The sequence below is a fragment of the Eufriesea mexicana genome, unplaced genomic scaffold (genome assembly GCF_001483705.2).
Source record: "Eufriesea mexicana isolate 0111107269 unplaced genomic scaffold, ASM148370v2 scaffold8420, whole genome shotgun sequence".
Classification (NCBI taxonomy): Eukaryota; Metazoa; Arthropoda; class Insecta; order Hymenoptera; family Apidae; genus Eufriesea; species Eufriesea mexicana.
This window is the reverse complement of record NW_016916180.1, coordinates 408,665-425,659: the sequence shown is the minus strand read 5'-3', so window position 1 is coordinate 425,659 and position 16,995 is coordinate 408,665. Positions and strand designations below refer to the sequence as shown.

General features: G+C 34.9%; 3 protein-coding genes across 3 annotated transcripts; all 3 read right to left on the bottom strand.

Annotated features, from left to right (window-relative positions):
- Window positions 1-1,569: 1,569 nt before the first annotated feature.
- Naglu (N-acetyl-alpha-glucosaminidase) lies at window positions 1,570-7,253 on the bottom strand. The gene is made up of 14 exons (XM_017907574.1): window positions 7,149-7,253; window positions 6,839-7,002; window positions 5,680-5,858; window positions 5,387-5,605; window positions 4,749-4,976; window positions 4,299-4,362; window positions 4,093-4,238; window positions 3,900-3,984; window positions 3,662-3,811; window positions 3,273-3,415; window positions 3,039-3,198; window positions 2,569-2,759; window positions 1,899-2,284; window positions 1,570-1,743 (listed from the first exon to the last, which is right to left on the bottom strand). Exons 1-14 carry the CDS (start codon window positions 7,228-7,230, stop codon window positions 1,640-1,642), a joined length of 2,301 nt encoding a protein of 766 aa, XP_017763063.1. The 5' UTR covers window positions 7,231-7,253; the 3' UTR covers window positions 1,570-1,639.
- A 628-nt stretch (window positions 7,254-7,881) lies between these two features.
- LOC108552900 (mitochondrial amidoxime-reducing component 1) lies at window positions 7,882-11,481 on the bottom strand. The gene is made up of 7 exons (XM_017907583.1): window positions 11,410-11,481; window positions 10,228-10,592; window positions 9,420-9,671; window positions 8,961-9,084; window positions 8,670-8,875; window positions 8,372-8,443; window positions 7,882-8,286 (listed from the first exon to the last, which is right to left on the bottom strand). The coding sequence occupies exons 1-7, from the start codon at window positions 11,422-11,424 to the stop codon at window positions 8,115-8,117; spliced, it is 1,206 nt and encodes a 401-aa protein (XP_017763072.1). The 5' UTR covers window positions 11,425-11,481; the 3' UTR covers window positions 7,882-8,114.
- Window positions 11,482-12,828: 1,347 nt separating this feature from the next.
- Window positions 12,829-16,188, bottom strand: LOC108552878 (4-nitrophenylphosphatase). The gene is made up of 6 exons (XM_017907559.1): window positions 15,928-16,188; window positions 15,659-15,819; window positions 14,653-14,790; window positions 13,650-13,857; window positions 13,140-13,284; window positions 12,829-13,024 (listed from the first exon to the last, which is right to left on the bottom strand). The coding sequence occupies exons 1-6, from the start codon at window positions 16,067-16,069 to the stop codon at window positions 12,829-12,831; spliced, it is 990 nt and encodes a 329-aa protein (XP_017763048.1). The 5' UTR covers window positions 16,070-16,188.
- Window positions 16,189-16,995: the final 807 nt, after the last annotated feature.

Genomic DNA, 16,995 nt, shown 5'->3' with positions numbered 1-16,995 from the left:
TAAAAAGACTAGAATCTTTTACATTTACGATATTTCTGGTGGTATGTAATATTTCGAGCTGAAGAATTTAATCCAACTTTACTCTAAACCATTTGCTTTCTATATACCAAAGCTTACGCTTTCTTTCATCTTAATTCTCCTCTAAGAAAATTTTGAAATTTTACTACGAATCTTATAATAACCTAAAAGTGAAAAAAAGGAAGAAAAAAAAAATACAAAAAATATTTTATCGCTCCCCTTCTCGAGCTTAAGGGACTTCCTAGCTTTTAACGATTTATAAAATTTAAGAATATTACGAGTAAGAGTATTTACAAATTTTCCATCAGTCTCGAATAAAAATATTACGTATTCCCAGAAATATTTTTTGGAACCTTCGTCGATAAAAGCTTTCGAAATGTTCTTCAACGACTCAGGTTTTGCAGACGCTTTTATCCACGACGGTACACTGTCGTATATTATAATAGATGTATCTCACACATTACGAATATTCTTAAAAAATGCACAAGATATTTTGTACCTCGTATTAGATGCGCACTATGTTTCTTAATCTACTTGTGACAAAGTAAACCGAGTCGCGTTTACATAGAATTGACCCTTAATTGATAACCAATCTCATTTGATAAACTAAATTCATAGACAAAAATGATAAAAGCTCGTGAATAATTCACTTCGTTGGAAATAAATATGACAACTATAATTGTTAACTTAAGTCGGTAAATCTTAAAATACGTTTTGTAATTGGAAGTGAAATCTATTCTGAATCGAAGTCATAAAATTTCCATTCAATCAAATAGATCGTTCTAAATTGGGTAATTGAGGGTCTGATTATCGACAGCTGATCGATAATCAACGCGAAGCGAAGCAAGAATCGATCGACGAAACCGCGAGAGGTCGTTGACTGGCGCTGTGACCAAATCCAAGATGGCGACTCGAGTGATCGAGTTTCGGTTGATATTTTTGATTAGTGCATTGATTTTCTCGACAATCAATCTCATAGGTGATTTTGGTCCGTTGTTTTAATAAACGAAGAGGAAAAGACAGTCGGTTGGTCGAAAGTGATAACATTTAGTCGTCTACTGCCATAATTTTGACCAGTGAAGACGAGCGAGGAGCGAAGTATGTACTTTATTGATATTTCACGCGTCTAGCCGATGTACTTGGTAAAGTGAACAGGTATTCATGAATCGTGTAACTCCTTTTTATATAATTCGTAGGCGAATTTACGATTTTTCCCCTTTTGCTCTTGGCTCGAATCTATCGTTGTTGTTTCCAATTCTGTAATTTTATTCGACTGTTGTAGTGTCCTTTTATCAATAATAACGATCTTTACAAGGTTAAAGTCCATTGTTTTAATGACCTTTAAGTCAATAAATGTAAAATAGGTTGTTATACTATAAATTTCATCCGTCTCGCCTTCATCACAGTATATGTATCTTTTTTACATGTTTGAATAATCAGTGATATTTTTAAATATTCAATGAAATTACGTTTCTTTACTTTTAATGGCTTCTTACCGTTTATTCACAATATTTTTGTTGGAAAATATGTACAATAATATTATTTTTCATCATATAACTTTTAAATTGAATGTAGCTAATGAGTTCAGCTATAGAACCTGTAGTTGACGTTACATTTTTCCCTAACCTCTTATATTATTAAAAACCTTTTTAGTATTGAATAAATTAACACTTGGCTGGTAATACCATTTGGATAGAATCTGCAGGGCTATATCTATGCTGTCACCTGTCAAAAAGAGAAACATTTCCAAAGTCAAGATTTAATTATTTCAGTTCCAATAACATAATAACAGGGAATTGTAAATTAAAAATTATTATATGAAGGCATTGTGAAAGGCAAATGAAGGTTACATGTAAAGTGTATATTAAGCCTCTTTATACCTGTTGTTTCTGTTGGATAAACTTTTCTAGAGACCGTAAACGGCTGTTCGACTTTTTGAAATATCTCCAAGTTGACATTTGTGATATTCATCTTTATTCCTGTAGCCACACTATTTACAAGGCTATCCAAGAAAAGAGCCCAGCGGGGTTTAAAGTAATCCGCGACAACTCCAGACCATTGTTTGTTGGCATAGTCCCTTATCTCACCACTGGGTCCCCATAGAGTAATCTGGTTTCTCGCGTTGTACTCATACAATTTCATTTCCGCCTCGTCAGTAGCCATATTTTTTGCCATTTCTAGCCAGGTTCCCAATAGGAAGTTTTTACCGGATGCTAAGATGTTCTCAAGGTCAGTAAACACTTTCAACAGTTGAATAGCCTGAAATCTATACAATAAATTGTAATTCAAAATTTTAAACATTGTTATTATCAATATTGGAATTATATATGTGTAGTTTATATGTAATTCTTTGAGATATTTAATGAATTGTTGGCAATAGTAAGAAATGTAATATCAAATATCGGAATTGCTTGCCAATTTATTACCTACTTTAGGAAATGGAAATCTCCTCTATTATCTACTATCGATAATAGAACTTTTCATGTATCATATAGTATAAAATGATCTGCAGGCAATTGATTTCTGTAAAATGATTCAACTAGAACTCACTTAACCCTAATGGCGTTCTTCTTATCATATGCTTCCATCAAGTCAGTGTAAATTTCGTCCGCTTTCAGCTGCAGAGCTTGTCTAGTTATGTCTACCACATCGTGACGATAGAGGGTGCTGTTTTGCCTTCCGTGTCTCGCTTGTAGGAACACGTACCAGGTGTGATAAAATGTTTCTGGATCATACCAAGTCTGCGAAACAACCAAACATATTTAACAAATAATTATACAGTAATTTAAAAGACACTCGAATCATGAATTTTTTATTTTTATACTAAATTTTTTAAAAGGCCTGATCCATTTCTATTCGATTAAAAAAAGTATTCATTTTCCAGTCAAAATTGTATGGAACATCGACAATTTTTGGGACTGCAGTTCTTTGTCACTATTACTATTACTGCAATTTTCAAACCATGCAAAGGAAAATTGGAAACAAGACTTCAAAGAGATGCGATGATGAACTGAGCTTACCCATGGCACGAGACCTAAGCTCGGTCGTCTAGTAATTACATATTTCCCTCTAATTTTCCGGGTGCTTGAGAAACTATACACCGTCCTACCCAGGCTCTTCCATGCTTCAACAGCGTACTCGTTCCATGCGCCGTATCTTCGACTACTATAGTCCTCGAACCTAGAACAATTCTTGAAAATGTAATTTTGTACTCAATTATCTTTTATGGGAAAATAATGGATATTTAATCTGACCATTTATCCAAGTTGACAGGTTCCTGTCGATAAGCCATCTCGTTCATCAACTCGTAGATAACGTAGTTTTGGTTTATGCCTTCCGGTGTTAAGCCTGTCCCCACCATTGTAGAGTTTTTCATGTTCCTTGCTTCGAAAACTTGCTGAAAGAGATCAGTTGTGGTTGTCAAATAGCAAAACGTGTTGACAGTGATTATTTTCTAACGTCACTTTAGTGAACAATTAGAATCTTGGGGTTGGAATGTTATTAAACATGTCGAGGTTATGTAAGGTTTTGCAGATGGCGCCACTGTTTAGAACATGGCGCGTGTAGATCACTGCTAGACACACATGCAACGATGATCCTACTTTTTCCTTTTACTACGAATACGTTCTTGAAAAAGACTTACTCGATTGATAATTGGAGCAGAGCCAAACATTCCAAGTGTACCACCGAAGTTGTGCAACATGCACCAAATGAATGGTTGACCATAGTACGACTTCAGTCTAACATATTGCGGGAATTGTTCTGATTGCAAGTCCAGTACTATCATTCTTCCCTAAATGAAGGCAGGGAAAGCATGAAAATAAATATTTTGTGAATTTTGAGTAGACTGGATGAAATAATTATTGTTCAAACATGTTTACCAATGGGACAGAGGTTAAGAAAGCTTCGATTCTGCCCTCGTTCCAGAAGGAAGCTTCATGAACGAACATCCATCCTTGCATTAACCTGGAAAGATAACCTCACTTTTGTGAATCAAAGACCAATCTCAATTTTCATTATAAATTTCTTGCTCGCACCATGTGCAAGCTAGACTAAATTATCGATTCGTGGTACCATATCGCTTGAGGATCAACATCAGTCATAGCTTCGAAAATCGAGTGTCCTACGTTTGTCAAAAATTTGATTTCACTGGTATGGGGTTCGTTCTCGTTGAATGTGTCGCAATTGTAAATATGATCAGTCCCAAACTCTGCGATGTACTAAAAGAACAAGATCAAAGTCATAATCATATTCTTCTCGCTATTTTAAATCCTACCTACCGTTTTCAAAAATAATTGTCCTATTTTTCGGAACAGTGGATCCGTGGGATCCAAAAGATAGGGGCTGAAAAGAAATTCGTGTTTTCATTAACTACAAATGGTAATTGAAACGACCATCCTGATGGATACCATGACTGTTGCTAGGACTGTGGCATTCGTCGTTCATTTTTGATATGCAGATCGACTCAAAAATTAAGTTCTTAAGTGGAAATCTAAAGTCAAAGTCTTTTTGATAAATAATCCTGCCATTTATCTCTGAATAACAATAATAGATATAAATAATGACAACATCGTGAACAAAGAAGATTGAATCTGTGTTACAAATTAAAATGAGTATCAATAAATCTTATCAACAATTAATTAGCATTATCTTCATCCTAAGCCAAAAATTACCAAGCAAGTTTGCTATTCGTTGAGTTCTTTATAATCAGAATGATTTTCAATTCTTACCAACAATATTTATCTGAGAAATTGTTCCATGCCGTAACTTTGGTCACGTTGGCGTTCGGGAAGACCTTGGGGAAGGACCTGGGCACGTGACCTGCGAAAGCAGGCAAGACAGGGATGATCCCTAACTCCCTCATCCTCTGAAGGATCTGATGTTGCAGTCGAATCGAGTTTTCGTGCCAGCTTGGACTTAAAGGTCCGCCAAAGCCTCGAATGTTACCCATTCTGGACCTAGAAAATAATTATTAAAATTGGCGCTGCTGTGAAATCATTTCAAAAATAATGGTCATCGAACGAAGCTCGATTAACCTGTCCCTAGTATAATTTTGTAAAAACCAAATCTCACATGATCAACAAATAATTTGAAATTAATTCTGAAAAGAGTTAACAATTTTCTTATCTTTCTCAAATTTGGTTTTCTTTTGGTTGTCTTTTTTTTTGTAGACTTTGAAGCGTACATGGACAAAGAAATTACGTCATCCACGAGATATCAAAGATTAAGTATGTGACTTTGAACTTGAGAACAGATAAGCAAACAAAATGCAGTACAAGGTTCCAAAGATTATGTTGTTCCATAATATTTTATATAATATCTCACGATTACGTTACGATTTTTGTCCTAGAAAGCACGTGAACGTTACCAAGGTAAAAATGCTGGCCCGCTGAAGTGCTCGTTAATCTGGTCAGAAGAGAAGTTCAATTCCGAGTATACCCTTTGCCAGATAGCCTCTTGCCCGTTAAAAGCAAGTGCCAAATTGATTCCATTAAGGGCCATCCAGTCGATGTTCTTTTCCCAGTGATCCCACTCCCACCATGCGGAGGTGTAGCCCAGGGTGCACACGTTCTGATAGTACCTAAATCTGTGCAGTTCGAGAATTAAGTAACATCGAAGGAGGAAAAGAGAGATTGAGCGTTTCCAGTTCAGACTTGATACCTGTCGTTAGACGTGACTTTTATTCGAACATTCGGTAAAGTCTTGGGAAGCTGTATTTGATTCCCCTCCCATGAGATGTGAACATTGCAATAGTTCTTGAGGTAGTAATGTAAGCCCCAAGTGATAGCCACACCAGAAGTACCAAGGATTTCCACTTGACCAAGGGAATTTTTCTTGATCTGATAATGACATGAATAGTGAAATTATGTAACAGATATTAGGAATTTAAAGAAGGCTTGTAACAAGATGATTCCCTTTATCTATGTTAGTCAAGGATAAGCAGCAAGAGTGCAGAAAATTGTAGTTCTATCGAGTTCTATTGAAAAGACATTTTGATTAGATAAATTTGAATCTGGATCTGAGATTTAAACTTGAACGTTTTATAGAGCTCACAGCTAGGAAGCTTAAATGTAAGATGAGCACTCTAGAGTTCTAGAATAAATCAAGATTTGCAGAACTTTGACATTGGTCCTAAGATTAGATATTTCAAGATGTCTAAATTTCTATTACGTGTTAGATAACAGAGAAAGACTGATTACTATTGAGATTTTGGGTTAAGTGCCATGAGGTTTATCTGTTAGGTGATGCAAGGTTGAGCTACTTGCAACTCCCAAACTTTTCCATGCATTGTAAATAATCACTGGGCATCCGATAGCTAGGCGATACTGAGTCGTCAATTATCATTAGTCACCTAGAGTTCCCATTTCACCTATATCTTTCATGAATAAACACTCTTGCAAACTGCACATCGACTGATTGCGAGTCCTCATTATAAATCGTGTGCATAGCAAAGATATATTGTGCTAATTGTCATCAGGACCCAAGACTCCTCAGTCTGTCATCCCAATTTCTCTTTAAAACAGGATGCATTAATATACATTAATTTAAAACTCGCAAAATTTTGTCTCGAGTCTAAGATTAAAATTTTTGGCTCTCTTTTCTACGAGTAAAAATTAATTCCAATATCGTGGAAATACCATCGTGTAATAATCAGTATTATTGCTGTGGAAATATCAGTAATACATCAAGTGCAAGGTTAAAAAATCTATTGAAATACAGAATCCTTTATCAAATTCTACAACGCACACAGGAAGCTAACTTCCGGAATTGAACATTTAATTTCTATCTGTACGTTGTTATAACGAGATATAAAAATTACCAAAAATGTGTCCTTGTCGATAGGGCCAATATCAGGATTAACCATCATCATGAATTGTCTAGCACGATTAGTCCCCAATAATCTTTCAGTAACACCTCTGGCAGCCTCAGCCTGTATTTCTTGCGAAGTCTGAGGCTTGATATGGCCTAAGGTATTCTGAAAAGCTGTTCAAATTTCAAATTTTTTCTTTGTGTTTCTTCAATTTTTTAAACTTTAGCTTGACATGAAATATTTAATAGTTAATAGAATTGAAAATATTAAATGAAGAAGTAAAATAAGAGAATTAAGGTTTTTGAAAAATATTGCTCACCATCTGACTTTGGATTCCGACAGAGAACTGTCACAGTTCCAAAAAGGAAAATAATGGACGCAAGTAACTTGTGAACCAACATGGTGAGTGTGCTACCGCGTCTCGAAGAAGAGAACGACTGGAAGAGATGAGGTTAGTGAATATATTATGTGCCTCCCTACTCTTTTGCCATTTCTCCTTATCTAATGAGTCCTCTGACCATCGTGATTGTCAGTGATATACTATGCAATTACGTCCCCAACGACATCGTCATTCGTCTCTGAGCCTTCATTCGTGCCACTTGAACCAGATTTTAAATAATTTTCAAATATAACTCCTTTCCAGTTAAAGAAATAAACTAGAGTGATAAGAAGATAAAAGGAAAAGATAAAAAGAAAAGGTACTTCTTCAAAGTGTACAATTTTATGGAAATGGTGGAGGTGATGTCATCAGTTTATTCTTCGGTTTTTTTAGTAGTTTTGACTAATTCAATTCGTCATGCTATATCAGTGAACTTACATTGATATTAAATGTTATATATTTTAGTTTCTCTATCGTTTTGCAATTAATTTTCTCCCAAGAAAATAGGTTGATTTAAGGAAAGTAATAATGATGATAGAATGATGTAATATACAGATCTTTTATAACAATTGAAAGTTTATTTAACATAACAGTTTCTAACATATTTATAGGGTGTCTCAAAATACGTGGTACCAGAATTATCAGTTTAAACTAGCCCCACTTATTCCAGGACACTTGTGTGTATAACAATTGAATAGCTTCGAATTAACAATAATCAATCATACAAATCGCGCAATAATATTGTCTCGAAGTCTTTTGAATATTGTTCAATTGACTGCTCGTTTCAACATACTATTTCTCTTCATTGTTCGCTGAACGTGAACGTACATTAACATTGAACTCCATCTACTTTCAAAGAGGAAGGCCATTGGAAGCGAGTTAAGTTTCAAAATTTGTTATATCTATCTAGCTTGCTGCTTCTCGACGATTCAATTCCATAGATGAGCCATTGGACGAATGGACGAAGACTTCGTCACCGATTTTCACCATTCCAGGAACATACAACCCACAATATATCCCCATGGTAGGCGCCTTTCCCTCGAGAGAGATCCGGTCTGGGTCAGTTTGCTCCCTGAAACTGAAAAAGATTAAAAAACTTGTTCCATAACAGCTTGGTTCTTGATTGTCTTCATGTAGTTAGCAAAGATAGTATATATTCGTACGATTTCAAGGTCTTCAGTGGCTCCTCCTTGTCCATCACTCCATTTTCTGGGTTCACACCCACTAGTTTACACCTGTGGTAAATACAAATTGTATAATTGGAGTAACTCTTAATATCAATTTTATTTTTGAATTTTTTTTTTTAAAGAATAAATAAATCAATATTAAACATAAACCATCAGTGAAATATCTAATTTTGAAACGCCTTATATATTTTTATTATTCATTGTCGAATATATTTCGAGTTATATTTCTTCTTTGGTATAAAAACGTGAAATTATTAAATTATTTTTACTATACCGTGAACACGGTTTGACGTTTCTGATGACCACCCGTTCGCCGATTTTTATCCACTCCCACTTGTCTTCCTCGAATGGCTGTTGGGTGGAGACCAAAATATTTGGACGGAATTGTAGTGTAGGCACTGGTCTTTCCAACTTTTCATTCAGCTGCTCAACAGATTTCGTGGTCATTAACATGTAACTGGCCAGGTCACTGAACAAGCCCTAGAAACATTTTCTCGATTAATAAACTACACAAATTTCTCCCAAAATGAAGGAAAATTTAATTAAAAACAATAAAAATATTTACCGTATCTTCGTTTCTGAGCTTCTGGTACACGTCTGTGAATTTCTTCCATGGCGGAACAAAGACGTTTCTTCTATCCATCATCGTGTATCCCAAACGAAGACCAGTAGTTGTTCCAGTCAGAAATCTAAAAAAATTGTAAACTTCACTCATATTTTCGAGATAAATCATACATCGAGGTAAGGCCCATCTATTTTGAAACAACCTGTCCATTCATTTTCTTTTTCTCGTCGTGAAATTTGTGATAAATGTAACATGCAAATAAAATTTTGGAAAAGTAGAAAAAAGCAGAAATAGAAACAATTAAAATATTTATCAAAAAGTCTATCGCATTCATATTCATGTCAATGGTATATTAAGGTTAGGTTAGTAATTACAATTAAAAACATTAATTTATCACAAAAACGGAGAGAAAAAATAAAATTTATGGAATAAATACGAAAAGAAGATGAAAATGCAGACCTTGATAACCATTCAGCTGGTTCTGTGCCACAATCGATACACTTAACCGGTTCCCCCCACCACATGGTGCATTGAACGGCTTCGGAAGCGTTCTTTGAACAATTTGGAACCTCGAAGATCACACTAGGCATCCCTACAGCCTCCAACTTCACCTTGGTCTCATCCACCGTTGACAAACTCACTAGGATCAAGGTTGGATATTGCCTGCCAGTTTGGAAGCGACCAGTTTCCTCGTTGTACACTAGAAACATTCTGATGAACAGCAGGGATTCATCGTTGGTTCCTTTGGGAAAGTGTCGTGTGTCGTTGAGCATGTCATAGTATTATTGTGTTATACTGAAACTAAGTTCTTTTATAGTGAAACTGATTCGAATTACAGCGAAGTTAACTTCCACTGTTGCAAACCTGAGTGATCTTTTAATGGAACCAGATTGTATCACAGTAAAACTAACCTCAATAGTGTCACTGATTTGAACGTGTTTAAACGTGATGAGAGTTTGTAGGTGTTTGATGATAGGGCGATGTATTACATAAACTTTAATAAGCTAGTTAGATAGTGCGTTCTTCCATTAAAAAAATTTTTTAATAACAATTGGAACCAAATTAAATTTCATCCCTGAACTCAAAACTTAGACGTGAAAAATAATTCTAAATAATTTTTTGATACAGAAAAATTTCAACATACATTTATACTACCATAGAATTAATCTGAAATAATAAATTTCGTCATAAATAAATTATGTTGTTATAAGGTACACCCCAAAAAATAGATATAATGGTTAAAAAAATTTATAGTAAATTCGAGTACCTATCTTTAAGGGTGAATTTGCCCTCGTTCTCCAAGCTAATTCCAAACTCGGTGAAGCTGCATTCCCTCAGGTTCTTCCCACGTCCAGACTTCAATGGGTACATGTATAGTTCTTGAATCTGACCCACCTTCACCCATTTCGGATCTGGTAATTCGGAAATCGCGTCGTCGCTCGGACACTCCTCGTTCTCATCCTCGTGACTCACGTCGTCCTCGCTGTTGACATTCTCGTTGATGATTTCTTGTTCCATCGTTTCACTCGTTTCGGACTTTCTTCGTTTCGCGTTAGTTTTCTTCACGGTCCACACTACTGCCACGAGGATGATGGCGAAACTGCATGTTATCACGACGGTCAAGTGCCAGCACTGCAAAGGGTGGTGACCCCAAATTGAGACGAGATATAATTTCCATTAATTAATTTTCTAATAATTTTTTAAACATTTTTATCGAATTGGAAAAATCTTCAATGAAATTGGTAAAATTTCTAAACTTAACGTACCTCTTTATTTTTAAAAATTAAAAAATTTTGAAAATGTTCACGATCCTGTTATTGTATTTTCAATGCTGAACCGTAATTTTCCTCGGAGAGATTAGATAAGCATCGACTGATTAGTAATCTATTTCGAACCTTCTTGTAATCGGTAACCACGTTTTAAATTCACTGTAGCTCACGTATTTCCCTAACCAAATAATTCGCAGTTCTCTCTTAAAACACTCGCCATTCGAGAAACTAAAGCCGCGTCGAACACGTGCCGTCACAATCGAGCATTGTGTCATTGTTTCCTAATCGAATTCTCGACCAAAGAAGCTTACAATGGCTTATTTATTTCGTCGTCGTTTTTGACCATTCGAGGCTCTATAACCTACTATCATTCCCAAAAGTATCACTCATAAATCACTAAACACCATCGCTCGTCGGATTACCCGTAAATCATTAACCAAATTCCTAATCATAATTAAAAACCAAAACACCACTGTTCACATAACCGATGCAGAAAAATCAATTCCACAAATTCAACCAAGCCCATGTTACGATGAACCCAGCATCTTCGAACTTTAACCTAGCCTTGTGTATATCACATAAATGATCCATCTTAATTTCCAAATAAAATTCAATGAAAACCCCCATCACAGTTTCTGTAATAATTTAAAACAAAGAGTATTCTTATTTGAGGTACATACCGGGTGTCCTTGCATGATCCTCGCGGTCCCGGCACTTGTACAAACGACGTTCGTGCCTCAGACGCGTTGTTCTTTCATTCCCGAGTCTCTGTGTCGTGTCGCTGCTGGTATTATGCAATGGCCCGGCTTCTTACGCCCCCTTTCTTTCTACTCCACTCTACTTTATCGGGCGCAGGTCTATGGTGTCGATTATGTGCTGCGCGCGCCAGTCATTATCCCGAAGGTATCATAACCATGCTGGTGATTAATCTACGACGAATAAACGTTTTTACCGCGTCACGACCGATAAAGTTTTCGCTCTCGATCACTCTACCATGTTGGGATCACGGTCGTGTCAAGAAATTTTGAAATTTTGGCTTCGATGATAAAATAGGAAGAGAATCGAATCGGGAATTACGAGAAGATTCGAGACGAACTACGTTTTATGGCGGGTTCTCGTGCGTTGTTTGAGAATGTTTTATTTTAACGCGTGATCATTGGAGTGAGTGGCTGGAAGAGATTGAAGAGGTTAGGTCTGGTCTAGCTGAATGTTTACGAGTGTGAAGAGAGGTTAGTGGTTCGCGGAAATGAATATTTGTGTAGTAAAATTGGTGGGAAGTAATTGGAATGGTAGTAACTGTTTGTGAATTTGATATAAATGTATCTGGTACTTCTTATGCCACCCTGTATAAATGTTATTTGTCAAAGATTGTCAGTGTGGAAGCTTCGATGGGTGCTAACTTATTCAGTTTCTGAACATGTGTCGTAATGAAGGAATTAGTATAGTCATGCTAAGTGGAGGTCGCAGTTACGTGAACGTGGTGTCAGATGAAATATTTATCTCGGTCACCCGGTGGTGCCATTAATATGTGCGCTCATTCATGAAAGGTTCGAAGCTAATTTTCTTAGAAAGGAAGCTGCGTATTGAGAAAAGGTATTCTAACATAATTGATCTGTTTTTTAACGAACGATTTATTACCACTTAAGTACAATGTATATTGTAATTTGGTATATTATGTTATTACATTTACTTATTGGTAAAAGTAATTAAAGTTCCCAGGCTTTAGCATTTGGGTGCTTGTTTTATTTTTACGATTAAATATACATAACTAAATTTGTTGCAACATTAATTTACATTGTAAATGTCATAATCTTGACCCTAGAGTATAAAGATTTATTAACTTTACTATAAAATTAATAAGTATTTATTGTCCATTTAGGCACCGTATCTTTATCCAAACTTAATTAGTAATCTGCAGATAATAAAAATAAAAAAACTAAATAATCTACTATACTTTTTAATACACAGGTATTTCCTTTCAAAGTTCAATCCATTTTAACAAGTAGAAAATATTTGTACAAATCTTAAAGCAAATTTGATATGACATAATATCTTTTCCTACAAAAAAAAGTACTAGCAAAAAAAAGGTCACCAAAAAATTAATGACTATCGTTCTCATTCGTAGAATTGTTATGCAACGAATCAATAATGGGGTGCAGTAATTCCAAACTCGGAATATAGAAATCTGGTCGCGTCTTTTTATCTTTTTCCGCCTCTTGTATTGTATCGATACCCGTATCTACAAACATTTTTTGAAATCCACACAAGGCCCCAAATTCCATATCATGATTTATCCTGAAACGACAAAGAATAAAATATAAACAAAAGTACCATCAGTTTAAAAATTTCGCGTTGACTGAATTTTTAGCAATTAATTAATTTTACATCAATTGTTTTAAAAAATACTCACGTGTCACCGATAAATAAACATCTTTTTGGATCGTTTACATCACACGTTTCCAAAATGTAATCTTTCAAGACATTACTAGGTTTAGCACATTCTATAGGCGTTCTTCCACTGTACTGTGTAATTATATTTATCAGAGGTCCAGGACCTAAATGAAATAATTATTAGAATACAGCACTGAAAATTAAACGAGCCATAGAATTTCATAATTGAATGCTGATATTCAAAACCATAATTGGACACTTAGGTCAGTGCTTAAACTGATACTCAGTGATAATACTTACTATGTATTTTGAGTATAGATATACTGCACAAATACACTAATAAGTGTACTTAAGCAAATACCAAAGTGCTTACATAAATAATTAACAGTTAAGTACTTACATTAATAATTAAACCAGTATTTAAGTGTAATTCCAAAATAAATTTCTCAAATTGATAATTAAATATTGATCAATATGAAAACTTAATCTAAGCATTAAGTATACTTAAAACTTAAAACCTAATAAATACCTAGGACTTTCTTGTCTAAGTCATAAACAATCCATGCATCTTTGGTCCCACAGATATACAGAACATCTTTCCTTTCCAGACAAGAAATTGCGTGTGCTAATTTTACCCAGTCAAAAAATAAGCAGAAATCGACAATCACTGCTTTGACAGATGATCTATCTTGGACAGCTTTCATCGTGACAGCCACATTCCCTTCGACGACTGCAGGCTGAAATACAAAGTTCATATGCATCAATTTTTCAGGTTATGTGACGTTGTACGTGATATCTTCTAACGAATTTAAAAATCGTTTCAGATGGACTATTGGGATAATTTTTCCGCCGTTAGGAAAATGAAACGAGCAGTGTACAAATGTGGAGCTTTTTCTGTATAGATTATGTTATGGCTGCCATACGTTTCCCTTGAGAATATTCTTCTAGAAACTTAAACATAACGAAGAAAGAAAAAAAAACAAGACTAAAGATAAATGATTCGATTAAATATAGCAATTTGAAGAAAGGGGAGCAATTAAACAGCTTTATCGATTAGACTCAAATTAACATAAATGATAATTAACATAGCTGACGAATAACACGAGCAACGACTATTAAGTAAATAAATGTTTTTCTACACTCGTTATCTACATAATACTTTTATCTCGTATAGTACCTTTATCGATACGTCATTTTTATTGACTATTTTACATATCTTGCATAAAGAAAATAATCTTGATAAAATACAAAATTTGTTCTTCTTTTGTGAAAAAAGTGTAAAATTAATTTTTCTCATAATATTAATTTACATAAAAAAAAATTAATTTACTGTCCAATAAAGTTGAGAGATATAATGTAATTAAAATAAAATTGTAAATTTTTTAATTTTTATTAAATTGCTTTCAATTTGAATAATTTAAATTATGGAATATAAGTGTGCCAAAAGATAATTACTGTTATCAGGTACTTTTATCAAGTTATTCGAGGTAAAATGTATCTTGTGGATAAATAAATTTCTGAACATTACTCACGGATGACGGTGTCAGTTTGATACCATCGTCAATTAAGACTTGTCGAAACGTTGACGAAGCTATTACAAACGCCTCGTCCGAAAATTGAATCTTCTTCAGATACCAACTGATCACCTTCGCGCTGTTTATTACTTGCTCCTGCAAAATAATAAATTTCTTATTTCACTAATAATTAGGGAATAACGTAATTACAGTGATGAATGCAATAACCATAAAGATTATAAAATAACATTGGATCAGGTGATATTTAATTTAATAACAAGTTAGGAACTTTTTATTACAAAAACTTCTGCTATTAAAATATTATTTATTTAGTAATAATACAATCTAAAAGAAAATTCAGGGCATTTTTGATAAAATATTGAGTCGTTAAAAAAATATTTATTTAATGATAAGGGTACTGGAATGTAAAAACAATGATACACAAAATGTTGTATTTCGTTTTCCTCTTATGGAACATTTAGATCACCGGAGCAATGAGTTATGTCAGTCATTATAGCCAAATATTAACATTTTAAATCTAATTATCTAATAACTAATTACAGGTATAGATGACATGAAGCAACTATTCGCTAATTTTACATATGGAAAGAAAATTCTATTTCTTTTAAATCTTTTGTATCGCGTATTTATCTCAAAAATCCTGTTTTTAAATTACCATATTATAAAACCGTCCACATCAATCATAGTTCACTGCTCTTGACCTTTGACTATAGCTAACTACTGTACCAACTGAACAAAATTGATCAATTGTTCAAAACACACTACAATTCTTATTCCCAATAACCTAAATATTTTACGTATCACGTTATTCTCTTATCCTAAAATTATAAAGTTAATATATTCTCGTGACACAAATTTGGGAATTTATCCTCAACAACTACTTTACCCATTACCCATTATGCACACTGTTCTACTTTACCCGTAGATTCCGTGACCCCGTGAGCCCCGGTAACTAACCTCCCCAGATTGATCTGCGTCATAATTACCATCGAAAGCGACTTACCGGTTTAACGACTAGTCCATTTAGCCTCAGTTGCTCACAGTATCGATCTATACTTATAGTACTGTTATTCGTCACCAGATATAGCCTCTTTCCCATCTGCTGCAGTTTACTGACCGTCAAAATTGCCCCGGGAATAGGTTTGCCCAGATACCAAATGACACCTGGTGACAGACAAAGTATTTAATTCACCACAAAAAAAAAACCGAATACACCAGACAAATATCGTTAGGAAATCCTCGAGAACAGGCAGAAAATCATGGAAAACTCGCCATCACAATCTGAGAAGACGACGTCGAACGAATTCAAGAAATCCTGCACCTGTTTTACGCTCGCCTGTGACAAGTTCATAGCGGACGACATGTTTTCACGAGAGAAACCGTTCGGAACAAGCTCGGTGTCGCGAGTCAGCATGAGACTGAACTGCTACACCATTTGTCAGATGCTGGCGGGAACCGTCCATCAAGAAAGTCCTGATAACATCCTCGATAACCAATGACACGAAGCTTATTATTTCCTACGCTCTTGCTTCTTCGCTGCCTTTTTCATGTACAAAGCATGACACGTGCAAATTCTAATTGATTACTGTACGCATGACGCAGCGGTTTTAGAAACGGCGCATGCTCCAGAAATGGGGCGTTCTTCGATACAGACAACCCTTTGACAGTTTCTGAGAATTTTTTAGCAGCGTGAAATATCTTGCAGGGAGCCATTAGCGATATTTTCCAACATTCGTTGCAACATTTTTGCAAATTTTTGGGGCTTCGGAAATTTTTGAATTTGGTAGTGACCATTTGGAATTTTAAGGAATTCTTTCGTGACATTTTACAAAATGTTTTTGTTGACGATACGTGGAGATTGTAAAAATTTTTCACGATTCTGTGTAGTTTTAGAGATCTTGAGATTCGTTGTTGAGATTTTTTGGAATTTTCTTTTTTATCGAGTCATATTACAAATCGTGTAATGTAAATCGTATAACGTATAATAAATCATATTTCAAAACGATTTTGCACGAAGGAACGGGTGACGTAACCTGATAGAATTTACAAATTCGAATCTTTTGTAAAGCGAACAATGGAGGAGAGTATAGACGATAACCTGGTCCGATACCAGTCGAACGATACAATTCGTTTGTTCACGCATTCGCGGACCATAGGCAACAAGATGCTCTTAAATATTCCTTGCCAAGATGGCGTTTAATTTTCAACGATCGTAATTCGAAACGCGAAGTCGGATTATTTAAAAAATAAAATAAAAATTGGCAGGATGAGAGCCTGCTCTACTTACGTAAATCTTTACAAAGCGCGAACAACGCTTCGTTGTTATTAACGTCACTGCTT

What these genes read in the sequence shown, in the direction of transcription:
- Naglu (XM_017907574.1), bottom strand. Translation starts at nt 7,230, where the DNA reads ATGTTGGTTCACAAGTTACTTGCGTCCATTATTTTCCTTTTTGGAACT. An exon ending in GTTGATCCTCAAGCGATATG is followed by an intron (nt 3,985 to 4,092) that starts GTACCACGAATC and finishes TTATCTTTCCAG; the next exon opens with GTTAATGCAAGGATGGATGT. An exon ending in CTGCTCCAATTATCAATCGA is followed by an intron (nt 3,416 to 3,661) that starts GTAAGTCTTTTT and finishes GATCTCTTTCAG; the next exon opens with CAAGTTTTCGAAGCAAGGAA.
- LOC108552900 (XM_017907583.1), bottom strand. An exon ending in AAATTCACCCTTAAAGATAG is followed by an intron (nt 9,672 to 10,227) that starts GTACTCGAATTT and finishes GCTGTTCATCAG; the next exon opens with AATGTTTCTAGTGTACAACG. An exon ending in CCACTGAAGACCTTGAAATC is followed by an intron (nt 8,287 to 8,371) that starts GTACGAATATAT and finishes AATCTTTTTCAG; the next exon opens with TTTCAGGGAGCAAACTGACC.
- LOC108552878 (XM_017907559.1), bottom strand. Translation starts at nt 16,069, where the DNA reads ATGCTGACTCGCGACACCGAGCTTGTTCCGAACGGTTTCTCTCGTGAA. An exon ending in ATGGACTAGTCGTTAAACCG is followed by an intron (nt 14,791 to 15,658) that starts GTAAGTCGCTTT and finishes ATTATTTTGCAG; the next exon opens with GAGCAAGTAATAAACAGCGC. An exon ending in TCAAACTGACACCGTCATCC is followed by an intron (nt 13,858 to 14,652) that starts GTGAGTAATGTT and finishes TTTGTATTTCAG; the next exon opens with CCTGCAGTCGTCGAAGGGAA.